Consider the following 18,387-nt stretch of genomic DNA (forward strand, 5'->3'; position numbering starts at 1 on the left):
AGTTTCATAATAATGACATGTTCATTTATCCATTTGTTTTAATAAATTAATAGCAGATTTCAAGTTTTTTTTTTATATCTTTCGCTGTCATTAACGGATTTTTATTTTATTTTTGTTAAGTTTAAAATATTTACATGAAGCGTTACGTGTGAACTTAACGAAAACATAATTTAAATCATCGTCGTAAAACTATTTAAAATTTCTATTTAAACGCAATATTTTATATGTTTCTAGATAATTTAAATGAATATTATATATTATTTATTTGAATACCTTTCATTTGCTTTTTCCTTAATGCGATAAAAGTTTTACAAAATTAGCACCAAAAATTCAAATTTATGTATCTTATCGTTGTATATAACCTATCTACGGTAAAGTGATTAACATTCTAAAGTCCAAAGCACATTAAAATCGCATATTGCAACGTGCCAACGTGACCAACGTGACCACATTCATTGGTATAACACTGTATATAAAATTTGAACTGGAATTTTCAGTCTGCAAAGACAATTCGATTTGACTGACGGTCTCAACGTTATATAATAAAGAAAGTGTAAAAACTAAAAGTACTGTAAAAAATAATATTTTAAAATATTGTTATATAGTTCAAATCGAGAAAATTTAATCCTTTATTATGTTAATGTTATTTACAGATAACGTGTTGCAAATATTGTTATACAAATTTTAAAAACCATTATATTTCTCTTTCAGATGGCATTTGCAGGAAAAGTTGTGTTAATAACTGGAGCTAGCTCTGGTATTGGAATGGCAACAGCTATCCATTTTGCTCAACATGGAGCATCGTTATTATTAACAGGTCGTAATTTGGAAAATTTAAATGAAACTGTTGAAAAATGTAAACCTAGTAAATCGTTTGTTGTAACTGGGGAATTAACTAATGAGGATGATGTGAAAAATATTATTAACACTACCATTAAACAATATGGTAGATTAGATGTTTTGGTTAATAATGCTGGTATATTGGAAAGTGGAAGCATAGAAAATACTTCATTAGAGCAGTATGATAGGTACAAATTTGTTAATTTAAACATTGAATTTTAGAAACATTACAGCAATATATATATATAAATGTTATAGGATGTTCAATATAAATGTACGTTCCATATACAATTTGACAATGTTGGCTGTTCCACATATTGTGAAAACTAAAGGTAATATTGTAAATGTGTCAAGTGTTTGTGGAATAAGATCATTTCCAAATGTTTTATCATACTGTATGAGTAAAGCAGCAATTGATCAATTTACAAGATGTTGTGCTCTTGATCTTGCACCAAAGGAAGTATGTACTATACATAAAAATAAAAAAAACAATTTAAAAACTTATTGAATACAATAACATCTTTATACAAATATAATAATTCTTGGTTTTCATTTTCTTAGGTTCGAGTAAATGCTGTGAATCCTGGTGTAGTAGTTACAAATCTTCATAAAAGTAGTGGTATGACAGATGAACAATTGAAGAAATTTTTTGAGCACTGTAAAGAAACTCATGCACTTGGCAGACCAGGAGATGTTACTGAAGTTGCAAAAACAATTGCATTCCTGGCAAGTGATGATGCTAGTTTTATTACAGGTGTAACTCTATCTGTAGATGGAGGTAGACATGCTATGTGTCCTCGTTAATTTACATTCCGTATATAATTATTTTGACTACTTTCGGTTATAAATAATTTGAATGTCCATTCTATTGGAAATCATATTTTTGTTTAATGGTAAAAAATGTAACTATTCTTAATATAAAATATTAAACATTTTATTATACTAAAACGGTAGTATCATTGTAGCTCCGGGCCGCAAGCGCCAATGGAGTGAACTATAGCCCAACCTTAACCCAAGTCCTAAAAACTAATACTGTTTAGTAGTACTTCGACCATTGTATATCTGACCTAAACTAAATTATGGCGAACCATTGATGTGATGTGAAAGTCGACAAAGGCAAACTGACACATGTTCTCTTTCTCGATTCTTCGAAGCTACCCGAAGTAATTTCGAACCGCCTCGTGGAAGTCGAGAGAATCGCCCAAGTTTGTCATGAAATAGTTCGTTATTTTCAACGATAGATGGCGCTTGTTTTCGGCCTCAAACCCCCTGGTGCTAAAACGCCCAAGTTTGTCGTGGAATAGTTTGTTACCTTCAACGCCAGATGGCGCTTATTTCTCGACCTCAGGCCCCCTGGTGCTAAAACGCCCAAGTTTGTCGTGGAATAGTTCGTTATCTTCAACGCTAGATGGCGCTTATTTATCGACGTCAGGCCCCCTGGTGCTAAAACGCCCAAGTTTGTCGTGGAATAGTTCGTATCGCCCACGCTAGATGGATTTCTCGAGAAACTTGGGCTTTTTAGCACCAGAGAGCCTGAGGTCGGTAAATAAGCGCCATCTAGCGTTGAGGGTAACGAACTATTCCACGACAAACTTGGGCGTTTTAGCACCAGAGGGTTTGAGGTCGAAAAACAAGCGCCATCTATCGTTGGAAATAACAACCTGTTCCACACCAAACTTGGACGGCTCTCTCGACTCCCACGAGCTGGTTCGAAATTACTTCGGGTAGCTTTGGAGAATCGAGAGAGCATGTGTCAGTTTGCCTTTGTCAACTTTCCGAAACTCTACGAGCTCACGTACGCGTGATCTGGCATGTGTGAGTAGTGCACCCGGTGCTCAATCTAGCATCTCTGCCAGAGAGAAGCAGTTGGCTGCAAGGGTTATAAACTAAACAAGGAAAAAGAAGATATTATTTCGTACAATTTTGACATGGTTATTATGTTTCTTGAACTTTTCTTCGGCAAATTAAAAATTATTGTTGTCGAAGAAAACATAAAATTATATAATATTTAATTCAAAGTAAGATATAAGTAAAAACGATTTTACAATGATAACCTTTGCTATGTATTGCTACCACAGTTATAACACATGACTTCTAGATCTAAGGATAAATTTTCTGTACTATTTTGGAGATTCTGTTATGTATAACTCTTATCTAATAATGTTAAATAATTTATGCGCTACTTATCATCACTGTAAACAATAAACCTATTACTTACTGAACCTCACTTAATACTAGGTGTTATTGTCAACTCTTTATCTTCTTTAGATTATACATTCAGGCTTATGTGTTATATTGTAGTTACAAGTCTGACGTGACACTAAAGATACATTATGTCTGTCAAAAATTTACCGTATTATGTTTCTGGATTAGTGGTTAAAGGTTTTGGCAGAGGTTCCAAAGATTTAGGCGTACCAACAGGTAAGTTCCGAAATTTAAATTTTGATTGAGCAACTAAAAGAAAATAGTTCAAAATTAATGTAATATCGTTGACGAGAATCTAGTATCTTATACGGAACAAACGACCAATTTGTATAGAGATATTCACTGACGAAAAAATAAGAAAAAGTATCACAATTTATTTGGTAAATAACGGAAAAATATTTTAATTTTAAAAAGTGTTATTTAAAGTCTAACGATATTTTACTTGCAAATAATATAAATGTAATGTATATGTTGTATAAATAAGTAATAATATTAATTGTTCATAGCAAATCTTGAAGATAAGGTAGTTGATGCTTTACCTAGTGATTTTAATACTGGAGTCTATTATGGATGGGCTTCTATAGATAGAAAAGTTTATAAGATGGTTGCAAGTATTGGCTGGAATCCATTTTACAAAAATAAAAAGAAAACAGTGGTATGAATTAAAATATAGAATGTACTATATATTTTTCAGTATTTAATATTTCATGACTTTAAACGATCATCTATAAATTATTATTACAGGAAGTGCATTTACTTTACAAATTTGAAAACGATTTTTACGGAAAACAAATTAAAGCAATTTTCTTGGATTATATACGACCAGAAAAAAATTTTACTTCTAAAGGTAAATATACTTCAATACAAATTGTTGAAAGTTTTATTTTTTTTAATTAAATTATACTTTTATTTTTTCAGAGGAATTAATCAAAGCTATTAATAATGACATTGCAACTGCTGATCAGCTATTACAACAACCAAATATGAATGCATACAAAGATAATAAATTCTTGGTAGAGTAGCGTATTTATATAGCATTTAATATTAAATTGTGTACAAATCGTTATCTACTATGATTAGAAAATTAATAACATTTTAGTTTCAAGTACGAACTAAATCTTTGTCTAGATATATGAAAATAGTGTATTAATTAAATCCATACGTTCAAAAGCATGTAAATATAATCTTTAATAAAAAATTTGATACAGATGTAACTAATTGTTTGTTTTGTTTTTAATACAGATGTAGTTATTCATATCATATTTTTAATGTAGTTTTATTAATTTGACAAATGTTCAATTTGTTCCTGATGATGATGGCGATAAAGACGATGGAGGAGGGGGTGGCGGCGGCGGTGGTAAGGATACCCATGGCACGTTCATTGCCGTGGCAGATTGTACTGGCCAAGACATATTGGCATTTCGAAATCTTAAATTTGGACAAGACAAATGTCCTAGAGAGAGTCTTGGGCATGTATTGAAGGGAATTCTAGGATTTAAAGGCACTGCTATACCATCATCATTATAATAATTCTGTGAGCTATAAAAATTTTGATTTATACTATTTATATTAGGGTTCACATATTGCATTGATTGTAATGCAGTTGGATACATCCCATATCCATGTTGTTCATTACTCCCTAGATGTAAACCTCTTGGAATGGATGGCCAACTATTTTGATATGGATGTACCCATGAAGTTTGTGACTGGTTTCCAGTCTGCATGGAAGAAAATTGTCTCTTTCCTCCTCGTGGATGGTGTACTTTTCTCTGTCTTTGTGTATTTCTATTCCATGGATGATTTGATTGCCAACCAGCAGTAGGACCTAGAAGTATAAATATTATGTAGATTCAATGTTAAACATTTGTATTCTATAAAACTTACTTGTAGCACGTTTTCGTTTAAAAGGAATATCAGTTTCAGTTGTATTAGATGTTTGTTTTACTTTCTGTTTTTCATAATAAGCTCGTTCTTCTTCATCGTCAGAAAATTCGGGAGGTTCATCTGCATTTGCATCGATACCTTTAATTCTGTGATAATTATAAGTCATTAAGTTACGCGTTGAGTTTGTTAGATTTTTGAATACATTGAGATAATTATGATTAGTCTTACTTCATTAGTTCATGTAAAAAAACCAGGGATGTATACTCTGTATTTGGACAATAGTAAACATTCATTCCCACTTTAATATCACATTTCTGAATGTGTTCCAAGCTATTGAATCTTACACAATAGTGTGGTTCACTAACTTGTCCAAACACATCAAATATTTTACCTAGAGCTCTTTGTCCTTTTTCAATAAATAAAATCGTATCTAAATTTAATGTTGGTTTACCAGAGTTTGGTCGCACAACTACCAATTGTTCAACCATCCATGCAATCTAAAAGTTTTATTTATCCAATTATACTAAATCATATTTTACTAATAGTAAATTATTAATTAAGAATTAACAGATACCTTGCCCAATGGATCACATAGTACTTCAGGTACACTAATTTTTAAATCTTCAATAGGTGGTAAATCATCTAATTCACTTTTAATTTCGTTATTTTTTTGTCCTTTCACATCATTTTTTTTACCTTTTCTGAAAACATACAAAAATTATTTAAAATTTTAATATAATAGACATAAAGATACAAGAAAATAAATGGCTTACTTATTTGTGCTGTCATCACTATCTGATTCATTTGATTCAATTATTATCGAAGAATCACTGCTAATAGTGGAATCATCATCACTATTGCTTTCTTCACCCGATGACATACCATTGTTTAATCTATAAGGTTGCATCTGACCTTCTTCTAAAACAACATTTTTTCCATTCTCATGTTTGCTAAAGTCAGAAGTACTTTCTGTTTCTGAATCAGAATTTCCATATTCAATAGCAATATTAGCAAGAGAACATAGTTTGTTGTTTGCTGTTAAAATTGATTAATAGAATTTAATATTTTTAAATTAGAGATTGTAAATATAAATTTTATGAAAAAAATATTGTATATCCTTACATTTAACTGACAATGCTATATCATTTTCATGTACAATATAAATATCATCATCATTCTGTTTTAAATTTTCAATTAGCAAATCATTACTTACACCCTGTCCATTATCATCATTGTTAATAAATCTTCTATTACACTTTGTATTCATAAATGATTCATGTTGTTGTTTACTTATATTATTTTTTTTATTGCAGTTTAGTTTGTTCACAGAATTTTCATCAATTAAAATTATTTCATTGTCATTTATACTTTCTTCGGGTGTTGTTGATAAATTTTTAGTAACATTTAGAACATCGTTAGTTTTTTCGACGTTTAACATTTGTTCATTAGCGTTACCATTTAAAATAACCTTTTCTATTATAACCTCGTCTGCTTCCATTGTAATTTAAATATTTTCTTTCAATTGGAATGTTAAATAATAATCATTTTTTAAGAAGAATTTTTATTTCAAAATGTATCACTACTGCCAATAACTGTACAAATTGTGTGCGTATATAATTCTATGAATTTCAAATACACATTTTATTAAAAATTAACCACGTTTTAGACTAGCATGGCCAGTATGGGTACTATGGGTATGGGCGCCAGTAGTGGTGATCAGAACGAACAACTCTGATTCCTTTGAATATTAATATGAGCAAAATCTATTTTTCACGTATTGAGTATAAATTCGATCAGGTATTTATACTCAATCGTATTAATAATATACGTATGTATGCATATATATATATATACATATATAAATTCAATAGTTTAAACATGGTCAGGGGGTTTTAAAACGTGTATTTCATTAGGCCTTTGCAGATGATCGATATACACACGCATCGATATCGATCTTCAGCGTGCCGGTCGAAATCTCGTGGTGGCGGCCATCAAGTGGCCATTAGCACAGTCTTGTTCAAACCGGCCATAATGCAACGTGTAGTTCAAAAGTTCAAAAATCTTAGTGTTGTACGAATTTCTCCTTTGTGTTTAATGTAATTCGCTCACGTTAATTAATACAAGGCTCAAACTCATAAACCTCTCGCAATTAATGCAATTGTAAGGGTATTATGAGTCTTAAAATAGCGCATAATTTAGGCAGTTTCTTAAATCTCAATCTCTGCTGAAAATGGCGACCAATAACATCCTCATCAAAAGTAATATTATTCAAATATAAGCAGTAGTAAGTAGATTCAAAATAAAATCAAATCGAATGCTTTATTTACGCAAGGCGAAGAATCACCTGTATTATTTAATGAAAGAAAAGAAAAGCATGAAAGTACGATTTGCGACTTTAGCATGATAAATTGATCCTGAATAAAATTACATCATTTTTGGTGATATATTTATAATTTTGCAAAACCATGTTGTTTCATGAGTTGTTTTGTAACAAAACATTTACTGAGATGTCATAAAATGAATTACTAAATACAAAAACACTGTGAGGTATTAAAAATAACTGATTTTTATTCAATTTTTCGATTTAAAAGAATTGTTTTTTCAAATCATACGCGTTAATTTTATATTGTATACTTACATCTTACAGAATAATAGATGGCAATAGAATTTTTATAAAGTCAGTACTAGCACATAAGAAATTTACAATATATTATATTCTATTCTCTTGTTACTACATTTACAATTGTTTGTATAACTTTCTTTCCATTTTGATAATGTAAGAGATTTAAAAGAGGGTCTTTCATTTTTTGTTCCAATAATTTGACCAATTCTAATCTTATTCTTTGTAAAAGTTGGCCCACCTAGACAGAATTAAAACTTTTTAAAACTATAATTAAAATTTTTTATCATAAGTTTGTAACAGATTAAGGAGCTTACCCTATGTGATTCAACACTGAACAAAATCCAGCCATCTTCTAATGATACAATAGATAATCCATTATGTAGTTCTATGTTTAGTTCATGACCAGAAAACAAAATTAATAATAGAATTGGCATCATTGAAATTTCCTTAATGAACACTTTACTAGTCCTAATTTTTTCCTGATATACTAAGTATGGGCTGGAAAAATAACCCACGTTAAAATTAACAGAAGATGGATGGATGCTGACAAAACCACTACTCTTTGTTTGAAATCTCAGTTCCTCTGGCTTAGGTTGAATTGGAATTGCTCCAGCAGATTGCACTTTAAAGGATTTTTCTGGTGTAAAAACTTTTACAACATTAGGGTAAAGAGCAGCACAAAGTAAACCTTGAAGAAGTTTATAATTATCATTGTTGATGTTTAGATCAAATCCAGTAATCTCCAAGATCTTGTCAACATTCGTTTGTCGTTTGGGCAAATTAATGGGAACAAAACCAATTGAAACTAATAATTCTAAGAATTGATATTTAATATCTGCTAAAGTATATAATGTGCGCATGGATAAATAGTTTTCATTAGCAAAAACATGTCCTGCGTAATTACTGCGTGCACATGCTTCTAACCATTTCTATAAAACAAATACAAAAAATATAAACATCTGTTTCATGTTATCATACATATTTATATTTGTATATTTACCTTATATGCTTTAAGAATAGTTAAGTGATCAGAATTAGCTGTAAAGAATTCTTTCTTAGCATCTATTTTATGTCTTTCCTCAAAAGGTATATTAAATGGATTTTTATGAGACAAACAAGCTGCAATGGTAAGAGCAGAATCAAGGCAACAAAAAATTGCTCCAAACAGAATTAATTTTCCAATTTGTACATTCACTGGTAGTGTAGCGAGGTGATGACCTAACGGAGTCAATACATATTCAGAAGTAAATGCACCAATATCTTGTAGACGTTTAATTGCATTATAAATATTTTCATCTGTTGGTGGTTCTAACATTTTGCCTGTAAATGGAATTATAATAAATATTTTGTAGAAAAAGTATAATTAAAATTAACATTATTACCTAATTTATGTTATTACCTAAAATATTATGTAAGTCTACTTTTTTTCCTTTATGTAAAAGTTGAATACGTAACAGCAATGGTTCTAAAGGAATCCTTAATATTTCAGGTATTGGTTGTGTCATAAACTGGTACTTAAATCTGAAAAATTTTAATAAAAAATTAATTTTTATTATTATAGAATATAATGTATTAATTTAATATTTAACAAATTATACGTACTTATATGTAGTATATAAATGAATACACACTCCAGGCATCACACGCCCAGCACGACCTTTTCTTTGTAATACATTCGCTTGTGATACCCAACATGTATCTAAACTTTCCATGTTTTGGTTTGAATTGAATCTAGTTTCCTTCATTTTTCCGCTATCAATTACAAAAACGCAATCATCTATAGTAATAGATGTTTCAGCTAAATTTGTGCTTAGCACTATTTTTCTAACATCTTTGATCTTTTTAAAAACCAAATTTTGTTCTTCATTGGATAAAGTTGAATGCAATGGTACAATAATAAACTTTCCTGTCTTCGGCGAAAGATGTTTATTGCTATTCAATTGATTTTTCAATGTAATAATTTCAGCAAATCCCGGTAAAAATACCTAAAATTGTAAGGTAATTAACCCTTTCAGTCCCAAGAGTAATTTCAAAAACCTTGTCGAAAAATACCACACGGCACGATAACGCTTTTCATGTTTCACGTAAAAAAATATCAAACTTATTAGACTTTTACGATATGGAATGACAGCAGCGCAATCGCGCTGCTCGAGTCACAAGCAATTAATATATAATTTAATTAAGTTTCCAAAAATAAAAACACTTACTAAAATAGAACCAGTTCTTGGATAATCATGTTCTCCCAAAATAATCCATTCTAATATTGCTTCTATAAGCTCAAAATTAATTTTCTCATGATCCATGACATACAAATTTTTTTGCGTTTGTTTACTGTAACCTTGATATCTACTGACAATTTGCATTAACGTTAAATTCTCATCCGGAATTGATTCCTTAACTCCAGCAGAGTGAGCGACTTCAACCTCTGCAGTTTCTAGATCTATTTGCAACTGCTCCCAGTCACCTTTAATTTTTCGCGTAAATACCGAATTTTCTTCCAGTACATAATTCATCCTTTCGAACATGTCTTCTAAAAAGATTTGTTCCACGGGGAACGTTTTTCCCGGAATACATAAAATAGGAGCGTCTTTAAAGTATGAGGAAAAAACCTCAGCTTTAAGTGTTGCGCTCATAAGTATTACTTTCAAGTTTGATCTTTTAGGTAACAATTCCTTCAATGCCATCAATAGGAAGTCACTAGATGAGAAATGATAATATTTAAGTAAAGATAATCACGTTAATATAATATACATCTCACCTTTCTGCACTTCTTTCATGAACTTCATCCACAATGACATGAGTCACGTCGGTCAAGTCTGGATTCACGGATAGTCTTTGTAACAAAATACCAGTCGTACAAAATGTTAATCTAGTTTTGTTAGACATTTTGCTCTCCAATCGTATTTGATACCCTATTGTGTCACCTATACGTTCATCTCTCTCTGCTGCAACTCTATCAGCTACTCTTACTGCACTTATTCTTCGAGGTTGTGTACATATTATGTTGACATGTTCTTTCGATTCGGATCTATTAAGAATCCAATCATCTAATAAGAATTGCGGCACCTAAAAAGTATTTAATATGATAAGAACTCCATTGTAATAAAATTAAAACTTATATATAACACTGATAATTTTGCTTACCTGAGTACTTTTACCACATCCTGTTTCACCTGAAATTATAGTAACTTGATTTTCATGTACTATTTCCAATATGTTATCCATTTTAGGCCAGGCAGGTAATTTTCTTCTAATTTCTTTCATTTTTTTATATTTAAGATCTTTTTGTTTTTCTTTGAATTTTTTATGAATTAGATCATCTGCTTTCAATATTTCTTCCCATGTAATATTGTCTCTATGTTTTCTAGTAATGGATCCTAATTCATGATGTGTAGTTGTATCCGTTTCATTATTGGTCTCTGGTAACTTTGGAAAAAGTAGTTCATTTTGATCCAAAAATTGTTCTTTATTTACTTCTAAATATCCTTTTATTTCAAATTCATTCTCTAAAAGGGATATTATAGAAAAAATAGAAGGGGTGCCATCTTTAGATAATGACTGTGCTTCATTATATAATCTTCTTCCTATTCTTAAACATTTTATACTTGGAAACGTACCATCATTTTTATAAAAATAGAGATATGGTGGTTCGTATGGATATTTACAACCTAATGAAATGTAAAAAAAAGAATCCCTCAAGTAGAATGTTATTAATAAATTATATATCAGTTGCATAATTTACTTGATTTTATGTATAATACCTTCTGGAAATCTTATTTCTAATGTAAAGTGAGGATCCTCTCTTTCTGGCATTTTTAAAACTTGTGGTTGCTGATGTAAAAATCTACATTTATTTCCAAATGCACACTTTTTCTGAATAAATAATCTACAAATTGCTTTCTCTTTTTCTTTTTCTTGTTGTTGCTTAATTTTTCGTATTTCTTCCTCTATTACATCATTTCTTACTAAATAATTTAAAGTAACTTGGACAATCCAAATTTGGTTTTTTATTTTTTCAATAAACATATTTCCGTAAATAGATTCAAGTGCCTCTTTCTCCTCATGTCGTCTTTCTAATAAGTCTGATGTGTCAATATCATCAGATATTTGATTTCTTACAATGTCATGAAGTCCATAATATTTACAGAATAAAACTTCTAAAGCTTTTCCCATATCACCTTTTGTATATATTAATGCTTCAGTGCAGTGTGATTGATGAAAACTAAAATTAATGTAATAGTTTACAATTTATATTAAAATTATTACTTATTTGGTTCATATTAATATTTACCCATAACTTTCAAGTTTAAATGTTGCAAATTGTCTAGTAATTTGTTCTTGAGTTTTAGGTGTAGCATCTTTGGAAGAATAATCAACTATTCCTTCAATAACTAAGTTGCCTCTTTCCATCCAATACTGTTTGTTTAAGTTTGAAGTTTTATTTTCAAACTCTGACGCGTCAGAAAGTTTAAAACTCTGTAAAAAAACTACCAGTAATATACTGCACAAAAAATAATATATAATGATAAATAATCAAATATGTCTATAATACATACAGGGCCATAAATATTTTTTAAAGTATCATAAAGTTGTTGTTCAGATTCTTCAGATATTCTTAAAGTTTGCATTTCTACTTTAAGTTTACTTGAAAAGAGAGGACTTTCATTTTTACCTTTACTTTTTCCAGATACATTCCTGTCACATATAAAATATGTTTCTTTAATACTGAACAATATTATAACATAATTATGATACACAAACTAATTTTACATCGAATAAAAATAGTGTTTAAACGAATAAGAATTAATTATAAAACTGTCATTTCTTTTCTAAAAGAATAAATATTTCTTAAAAATAGATTTCGCACTACTTTTGTTCCCTTGTTTCTATTTTAATGTATGAGATATTAACATTTCAATTTATATGACATACTTTCCAGTATTTTTTCTTTCTAGTGTAATGTCTTCCATTAATTGGGTACTATTATGATCCATTATTAAAAACTGCAAATAAATACTTTTTATATAAGTCTATTTAAATAATATTTGTAATTATCTTTTAATATATGGGAAAGATTTAGGTTAAGGGATAGTAACGTGCACCTAGTTCTGACAGAAGGAAACACATGAACAAATTCCCAGATGTCTCCCGAATTCATCGCCAGAGGACTATAAATCACGCGTAATTCTCGCAAGTTCTCTCAAAGCAGTTTCTATAGCTATTCACAATGTTGCGCGTTATAATAAAGAAATTCTGAACCGAAAGGGAGTTCGCGCCTGATCCGTTCTTGAGACGCGCGGATATTTTAAAATGAAAATAAACAAGTATGTAAAATAAACTTAATTTTATTTTGTAATGATTGTTCACAAGAAAGGTACTCGTTGTATTGTACTCATAAAAAAATCTCATCTTTACATTTCCATTTTAATAGCAGAATCTTTTCATATTCAAATGTCTCACGTCTAATTATTTACAGTTTCATACATTATTTTCATGAACATTGTTTACAAGTAAACAAAATAAATAAGTACAAAATTTGCTTATTTTTTATTGGAAGTTATTTTTAATATTTCTTTACATTTCAATTTATTGAAATTGTTGCTATAATTTATTTTTAATTTCATAAATAATTGCCTTATTATAACCACAAAGTAGCACAAGATTTCCTTGAGAATGCCATCGGGCATCTAATGCTGTAATATTCCGGGGAGTTGGTATGCAGGTTGCACTATATGGTGTCCATTCAAACATGTATGTGCATTTACAAAATATTAATAGATGGGCACTCCTAGGATTCCACTTTATAGCTAAATGAAAATTTAAAGTACAATTTAATACCATTTATAAGAAATAATGATTAATATATAAACAAATAAGATATCTAAATGCTCACCCACAATACTATTTTCTAGAAGTAAATAATCGAGATAATCTTCAATAATATTCCATATCCATAATGTTGTAGGGTAAAGTTCATGCTTTATGGCTAAATAATGTCCACATGAACTAAATTCCAATATACTGAATTTAGCAACTGACAATTTGTCAATGTCATTTTTCTTACTGATCCTTATATTTACTGGACGTTCATGTTTTTCTTCCACTGCAAATATTTATATTCTTAATCTTACCGGTCAATAGAGGGTGTTCGGCCACCCCTGGGAAAAATTTTAATGGAAGATTCTAGAGGCTAAAATAAGACGAAAATCAAGAATAGCAATTTGTTGATTGAGGCTTCCTTAAGAAATTATTAACGTTTAAAGTTCTGCATGTAGAACGATAATTTGCGAACAGCTGCGTGCATGTGACAGTGGTTTTCACTCAGTATGAGAAATTTTACTTACTGACTTATCGACAGCCTTACAGTTTTCTGAGTGAGAACCACTAGGACTGACCTGCCTCAACCTATCGCGCGTTTTCCCCAGAGGTGGCCGAACACCCTGTATAAATTCTCATTTCCATGATATTACTTACAAATATGTTTGTTGTATAAACTTGTATTCGTATTAGAAAACTTTGTTTGAATTACACGTTCTTCGTATACTTTATTCAGATAATTTTCTTTAATTACTGGGTCAAGATACAATTGCAAAAGTGGTTTCCATGTCACGTAATTTAATAATGTAATCTACATATAAATTTATATTAAATTAATATCACCAAATTTTTGGTTACGACTTCCTAACTTATTGAAATATTATTATACCATTTCATTAAATCCAGTTACAGCCAATAACTGTCCACTAGGCATCCATGTTACAGTTTCAATACCATTTAATTGAATCTGATAACTATGTTCTGTTTCAGACGAATCTGTAATTTGTGTGGGACAGAAAATTCCTATATCTCTGTCCAACACACTTGAATAAGTAATTAATTTTGCCTCATTCCCAAAAGAACACCAGATACATAGTAGTTCGCTATTTGGCGACCAACATATCCCATCAATACTATTTAAATGTCCACATATTAATTTCTAAAAAGAATGATTGAAAATGAAAAAAAAACAGAAATCAAAATTTGACGTAATGAAGAGTGACCGCAAATATTGCCCGTTTTTAGTCCCAAATTATACATTATGATGAAACATAAATCGAAATTTTTAAGTTGAAATATTTTGTTTCATCAGATTGACATAAAAATCTGTACTTAAAGGTGTATGGACTGACGCGTTAATGCAACTTATTGAATAACAAATTTCATGAAATTCGATTACTTTGACTCCTCATTTTTTTAAATCACTTTTCAATTCAATTTAAAAATATTCAATTTTACAACACAAAATTCAATTTTAAAATGGGCGAAAAATCACTAATTATGGAGTAATTCTCCAAGTCAAGATCTAGTTATTTTAATGGTATAAAGGTTCTGTTTTAAAAAATGAAGTCGTACCACGTGTATCATACACGTATTTACTGTAGTTTTTTTGAGGTTAGATAATCAATCAGTCTGACAATCAGTTATATGTAGTACTTATTAATAATAAATAGTTATGACATCTTACATATCATGTGCTTGTAATCGGGTTCCACATTCAGCCGACTGGGGACAAAACGGACTTATTTGCTTCGCAGCATGTCATGCAGTTGCAATTTACGACCCGTCGATTTCAAAAATTGGGAAAGTAACACAAACACTTCACCGACATAAAGAACGCATTAATACGGTTCGATGGATAAAACGAACAGACTTTTTAGGCGAATCAGAGATATTGTCAAGTTCAGTAGATGGAACTGCTATTATTTGGAGCAAATTAAACGAATGTTTTAAATGCACCTCTATAATTGAGACTGATGATATTCTTACATTTAGTAATTCTTTGTATCTTCCTAATCACAATTTTCAAAATGATAAAAGCTTCCCCAAGTTGTTGGTGTGTATTGGATCAGTTAATGGAGATTTGAAATTATGGTCCAGAGACACATGTGGAGATATAAAATGTTTTCAAACATTTATATTTGGGAAGAAGTTACCAATAGAAGCTTCCTTTTCTTATTTGCCTAGCACAAATTACCCACTTTTAGCTGTTGCAACAGAAAATTCAACAGTTGAACTATATACAACAGACACTGATATTATGAAAGAAATACATTTTGTAAAAGTCCAAGTTCTAAGTGGACATGAAGATTGGGTACGTTGTATTGATTTTAATTATGATATGAATAATAATATTTTACTTGCAACTGGCTCTCAAGATACTATGATAAGATTATGGAAAATTTCTGCAAATGCCACAGAATCTTTGAATGATGAATTACATCAGAAAGAACAAGTATTTATGGTTAATGATACAAAGTATAATATTATTTTGGAATCTGTACTTTATGGTCATGATGGTTGGATTTATGGTATACACTGGTATCCACAGCAAATGAGTAATGGAAATAGGATCTTGAGATTATTATCTTGCTCATTAGATAAATCCATGATTATATGGGAACCAGATGAAATAACTGGAATTTGGTCTGAAAAAGTAAGAGTGGGAGAAGTTGGTGGTAATTCATTGGGCTTTTATGGCTGTAAATTCAGCAGTAATGGATTAAATATATTAGCACATGGATATCAAGGGTCATTTCATATTTGGGAATATTTGGATAGTGTACAAAATTGGATTCCAAAATCAATACCAAGTGGTCATTTTGCAGAAGTAGTTGATCTTTGCTGGGATCCAAAAGGAAGGTTTGTATATGAACAAACATGTGAGGAGTACTTTGTAATTGTACTTTAGCTTTGTTATAGAGTGTATAATTTGCAAAAAAGGTTTCAATATACACTATTATATTACAGGTTTCTCATTACTACAAGTGCAGATCAAACAACAAGAATTCATGCACCATGGAAAAATGGAACAACAGAATTTTGGCATGAAATTGGACGTCCACAAGTTCATGGATATGATATGTCTTGCTTAGTTATGTTAACACCATACATGTTTGCTTCAGGAGCAGAAGAGAAAGTTGTACGTATATTCACAGCTCCAGTAACATTTAAGAATTATTTAGGAAAAATTGCTAATGTTGATGACTTCAAAAATACAATGGCTGACAGTGCATCGGTTCCTGCTCTTGGATTGACAAATAAAGCAACATTTAATGATAGCATTAAAATTAAAAATGTTACTATCGACGATTTTAAAAATGAGGATTACATTCCTCCAACTGAGGAAGAATTAATGCAAAATACATTATGGCCAGAATTACAAAAAGTTTATGGTCATGGATATGAAATATTTTCTATAACTGCCAGACATGATGGATTGTTATTAGCAACTGCATGTAAATCAACTTCACCAGAACATTCTGCAATATTATTATGGAATACAAGTACATGGTCACAAGTTCAGAAACTTACATCGCATCAATTAACTGTGACACAGATGGAATTTTCACCCAATGACAAATACCTAGTATCTGTATCTAGAGATAGAAGGTGGTCATTGTTTGAGTATAACGATAATACATACACTTTAATAGCAGCCAGTTTGAAAAAAGATAATTTTCATACTCGTATAATATGGTGCTGTTCATGGACACATGATTCATGTTTCTTTGTAACTGGTTCCAGAGATGGAAAAATTGGAGTTTGGAATCCAAAACTCATAGATAACAAAATTGTCCCAACAACGAATTTGTATGTAAAAGATTCTGTTACAGCACTTTCGTTTTCTCTACAGAGTATTTCTGAACATACTTACATTTTAGCAATAGGATTTGAAACAGGTTGTATACAGATACAAAGGTTGCAAATATTTATAGATAATTTTGTATGGCACAAATGTATAGTATACAATTCTTCTCAAGCGCATCATTTAACTGTAAAAAGGCTCAAATTTCGACCGCAAAAAGAATATTCAAGTACTCTACAATTAGCAAGCTGTGGATCTGATTATACTGTTAAAATATATGATATAGAGATTGCAGAATTAAAGGACTCATAAAATAATTGTATTTTTATCTAGTAATAGTGTACACTTAATCTTAATTATAGGTATTAATTACATTTATCTACTCACTCTACTTAATTTCCAAGTATCAGTTTTATAAATTTCTATACTGTCTTGACCCTCAATTGAAACTACTATTGCCAATCTACTGCCATTTGGACTAAAATGTAATTTATGAAAAGATGACTTCACATTTTGTATATGAGTTACACTCTGATTTTCCAAAGACCATATAGATGCCTGAATCTGATTAGTTTAATCATTTGAAATAAATGATAAATATTATTTGTTACATTTAAAAAAAAAATAATAATAAATACAGTATTAATAAGGACAATTTACTTACATTAAAATCTGACAATGTTAAAATGTATTTACTATCAGGAGACCAATTTACACTTTCTAAACCAGCACTGCCTTCTATAAGTTTATATTTCCATTCAGGGTAATGAATGGAATATATTTGAATAACAGCTTTACTTATGTTTGCACAAAGAATGTATTCACTATTTCTAGACCACTCTAAAACCTGTGATATAATAAAACACAACTATATTGTTATTAAATACTTTATTTGCTAGTATGATGAAATCTGACACTAACCTCAATTATGTCTGCAAATATAAATGAATGAATGGTATCGAATGTTTTGCTATTTTTTATAATTAAATTCGTTTGATACGCAATCGCTAAGAATCTTCCGTCTGCAGAAAAATCACACAATTGATTACTTACACGTATTAAATCATTTTCTACTTCTAACGACATTGTACTTTATTTACTTTCATTTGTTTTTGTTTCTGTTATGAACTTCACTAATATGAAGTTTCACGAGAATGAGGAATTATGTTATGGGTTGATGACCCGTTGAAACTAGGGGCCCTAACTTAAG

General features: G+C 30.1%; 6 protein-coding genes across 11 annotated transcripts; 3 read left to right on the forward strand and 3 right to left on the reverse strand.

Moving 5' to 3' along the window:
• The first annotated feature begins 410 nt into the window (after positions 1-410).
• On the forward strand, positions 411-1,788 carry LOC143346400 (3-oxoacyl-[acyl-carrier-protein] reductase FabG-like). Of its 2 annotated transcripts, none has more exons than XM_076774465.1 (4): positions 411-566; positions 712-1,028; positions 1,099-1,300; positions 1,402-1,788. In XM_076774465.1, exons 2-4 carry the CDS (start codon positions 712-714, stop codon positions 1,642-1,644), a joined length of 762 nt encoding a protein of 253 aa, XP_076630580.1. In that variant the 5' UTR covers positions 411-566; the 3' UTR covers positions 1,645-1,788. The 2 variants fall into 2 exon arrangements, with proteins under 2 accessions (XP_076630580.1, XP_076630589.1); XM_076774474.1 differs by having other exon boundaries at positions 430-571.
• A 747-nt stretch (positions 1,789-2,535) lies between these two features.
• Positions 2,536-4,259, forward strand: Rfk (Riboflavin kinase). 4 transcript variants are annotated; one of them, XM_076783039.1, is made up of 5 exons: positions 2,536-2,858; positions 3,109-3,261; positions 3,552-3,700; positions 3,790-3,892; positions 3,964-4,259. In XM_076783039.1, exons 2-5 carry the CDS (start codon positions 3,174-3,176, stop codon positions 4,065-4,067), a joined length of 444 nt encoding a protein of 147 aa, XP_076639154.1. In that variant the 5' UTR covers positions 2,536-2,858; positions 3,109-3,173; the 3' UTR covers positions 4,068-4,259. The 4 variants fall into 4 exon arrangements, with proteins under 4 accessions (XP_076639154.1, XP_076639155.1, XP_076639157.1 ...); XM_076783040.1 differs by having other exon boundaries at positions 3,142-3,261; XM_076783042.1 differs by having other exon boundaries at positions 2,545-2,655; positions 3,142-3,261.
• On the reverse strand, positions 4,209-6,655 carry LOC143351496 (uncharacterized). The gene is made up of 6 exons (XM_076783038.1): positions 6,052-6,655; positions 5,703-5,964; positions 5,504-5,630; positions 5,158-5,426; positions 4,930-5,075; positions 4,209-4,870 (listed from the first exon to the last, which is right to left on the reverse strand). Exons 1-6 carry the CDS (start codon positions 6,425-6,427, stop codon positions 4,341-4,343), a joined length of 1,710 nt encoding a protein of 569 aa, XP_076639153.1. The 5' UTR covers positions 6,428-6,655; the 3' UTR covers positions 4,209-4,340.
• An 822-nt stretch (positions 6,656-7,477) lies between these two features.
• On the reverse strand, positions 7,478-12,684 carry LOC143351450 (putative ATP-dependent RNA helicase DHX57). The gene is made up of 13 exons (XM_076782946.1): positions 12,655-12,684; positions 12,485-12,555; positions 12,109-12,247; positions 11,844-12,028; positions 11,314-11,774; positions 10,697-11,220; positions 10,311-10,618; positions 9,760-10,249; positions 9,155-9,537; positions 8,952-9,073; positions 8,553-8,872; positions 7,867-8,481; positions 7,478-7,790 (listed from the first exon to the last, which is right to left on the reverse strand). Exons 2-13 carry the CDS (start codon positions 12,544-12,546, stop codon positions 7,647-7,649), a joined length of 3,753 nt encoding a protein of 1,250 aa, XP_076639061.1. The 5' UTR covers positions 12,547-12,555; positions 12,655-12,684; the 3' UTR covers positions 7,478-7,646.
• Positions 12,685-12,936: 252 nt separating this feature from the next.
• Positions 12,937-18,331, reverse strand: LOC143346562 (WD repeat-containing protein WRAP73). 2 transcript variants are annotated; one of them, XM_076774766.1, is made up of 7 exons: positions 18,099-18,331; positions 17,842-18,024; positions 17,565-17,741; positions 14,259-14,528; positions 14,027-14,180; positions 13,446-13,655; positions 12,938-13,359 (listed from the first exon to the last, which is right to left on the reverse strand). In XM_076774766.1, exons 1-7 carry the CDS (start codon positions 18,261-18,263, stop codon positions 13,154-13,156), a joined length of 1,365 nt encoding a protein of 454 aa, XP_076630881.1. In that variant the 5' UTR covers positions 18,264-18,331; the 3' UTR covers positions 12,938-13,153. The 2 variants fall into 2 exon arrangements, with proteins under 2 accessions (XP_076630891.1, XP_076630881.1); XM_076774776.1 differs by lacking the exon at positions 17,565-17,741 and having other exon boundaries at positions 12,937-13,359.
• On the forward strand, positions 14,834-17,653 carry Elp2 (elongator complex protein 2). The gene is made up of 2 exons (XM_076774721.1): positions 14,834-16,231; positions 16,340-17,653. The coding sequence occupies exons 1-2, from the start codon at positions 15,045-15,047 to the stop codon at positions 17,487-17,489; spliced, it is 2,337 nt and encodes a 778-aa protein (XP_076630836.1). The 5' UTR covers positions 14,834-15,044; the 3' UTR covers positions 17,490-17,653.
• Positions 18,332-18,387: the final 56 nt, after the last annotated feature.

Source organism: Colletes latitarsis, chromosome 2, assembly GCF_051014445.1.
Source record: "Colletes latitarsis isolate SP2378_abdomen chromosome 2, iyColLati1, whole genome shotgun sequence".
NCBI classification, from domain to species: domain Eukaryota; kingdom Metazoa; phylum Arthropoda; class Insecta; order Hymenoptera; family Colletidae; genus Colletes; species Colletes latitarsis.

Bases quoted from the DNA above. Each gene is read 5' to 3' on its own strand.
- LOC143351450 (XM_076782946.1), bottom strand. From the start codon at position 12,546: ATGGATCATAATAGTACCCAATTAATGGAAGACATTACACTAGAAAGA. The intron at 12,248-12,484 runs GTATGTCATATA...TATATGTGACAG, and splicing joins GAAAGAAAAAATACTGGAAA to GAATGTATCTGGAAAAAGTA. The intron at 12,029-12,108 runs GTATGTATTATA...GTTTTTTTACAG, and splicing joins TAAAAAATATTTATGGCCCT to AGTTTTAAACTTTCTGACGC.
- LOC143351496 (XM_076783038.1), bottom strand. From the start codon at position 6,427: ATGGAAGCAGACGAGGTTATAATAGAAAAGGTTATTTTAAATGGTAAC. The intron at 5,427-5,503 runs GTATCTGTTAAT...TAAAACTTTTAG, and splicing joins TATGTGATCCATTGGGCAAG to ATTGCATGGATGGTTGAACA. The intron at 5,076-5,157 runs GTAAGACTAATC...TAATTATCACAG, and splicing joins TTTTTACATGAACTAATGAA to AATTAAAGGTATCGATGCAA.
- LOC143346400 (XM_076774465.1), top strand. From the start codon at position 712: ATGGCATTTGCAGGAAAAGTTGTGTTAATAACTGGAGCTAGCTCTGGT. The intron at 1,029-1,098 runs GTACAAATTTGT...TAAATGTTATAG, and splicing joins TCATTAGAGCAGTATGATAG to GATGTTCAATATAAATGTAC. The intron at 1,301-1,401 runs GTATGTACTATA...TCATTTTCTTAG, and splicing joins TTGATCTTGCACCAAAGGAA to GTTCGAGTAAATGCTGTGAA.
- LOC143346562 (XM_076774766.1), bottom strand. From the start codon at position 18,263: ATGTCGTTAGAAGTAGAAAATGATTTAATACGTGTAAGTAATCAATTG. The intron at 14,529-17,564 runs GTGAGTAGATAA...CATTCTTTTTAG, and splicing joins ATACTTGGAAATTAAGTAGA to AAATTAATATGTGGACATTT. The intron at 13,360-13,445 runs GTGAGCATTTAG...ATTTTCATTTAG, and splicing joins TCTAGAAAATAGTATTGTGG to CTATAAAGTGGAATCCTAGG.
- Elp2 (XM_076774721.1), top strand. From the start codon at position 15,045: ATGACATCTTACATATCATGTGCTTGTAATCGGGTTCCACATTCAGCC. The intron at 16,232-16,339 runs GTTTGTATATGA...ATTATATTACAG, and splicing joins TGCTGGGATCCAAAAGGAAG to GTTTCTCATTACTACAAGTG.
- Rfk (XM_076783039.1), top strand. From the start codon at position 3,174: ATGTCTGTCAAAAATTTACCGTATTATGTTTCTGGATTAGTGGTTAAA. The intron at 3,262-3,551 runs GTAAGTTCCGAA...AATTGTTCATAG, and splicing joins AGATTTAGGCGTACCAACAG to CAAATCTTGAAGATAAGGTA. The intron at 3,893-3,963 runs GTAAATATACTT...TTATTTTTTCAG, and splicing joins AAAAAATTTTACTTCTAAAG to AGGAATTAATCAAAGCTATT.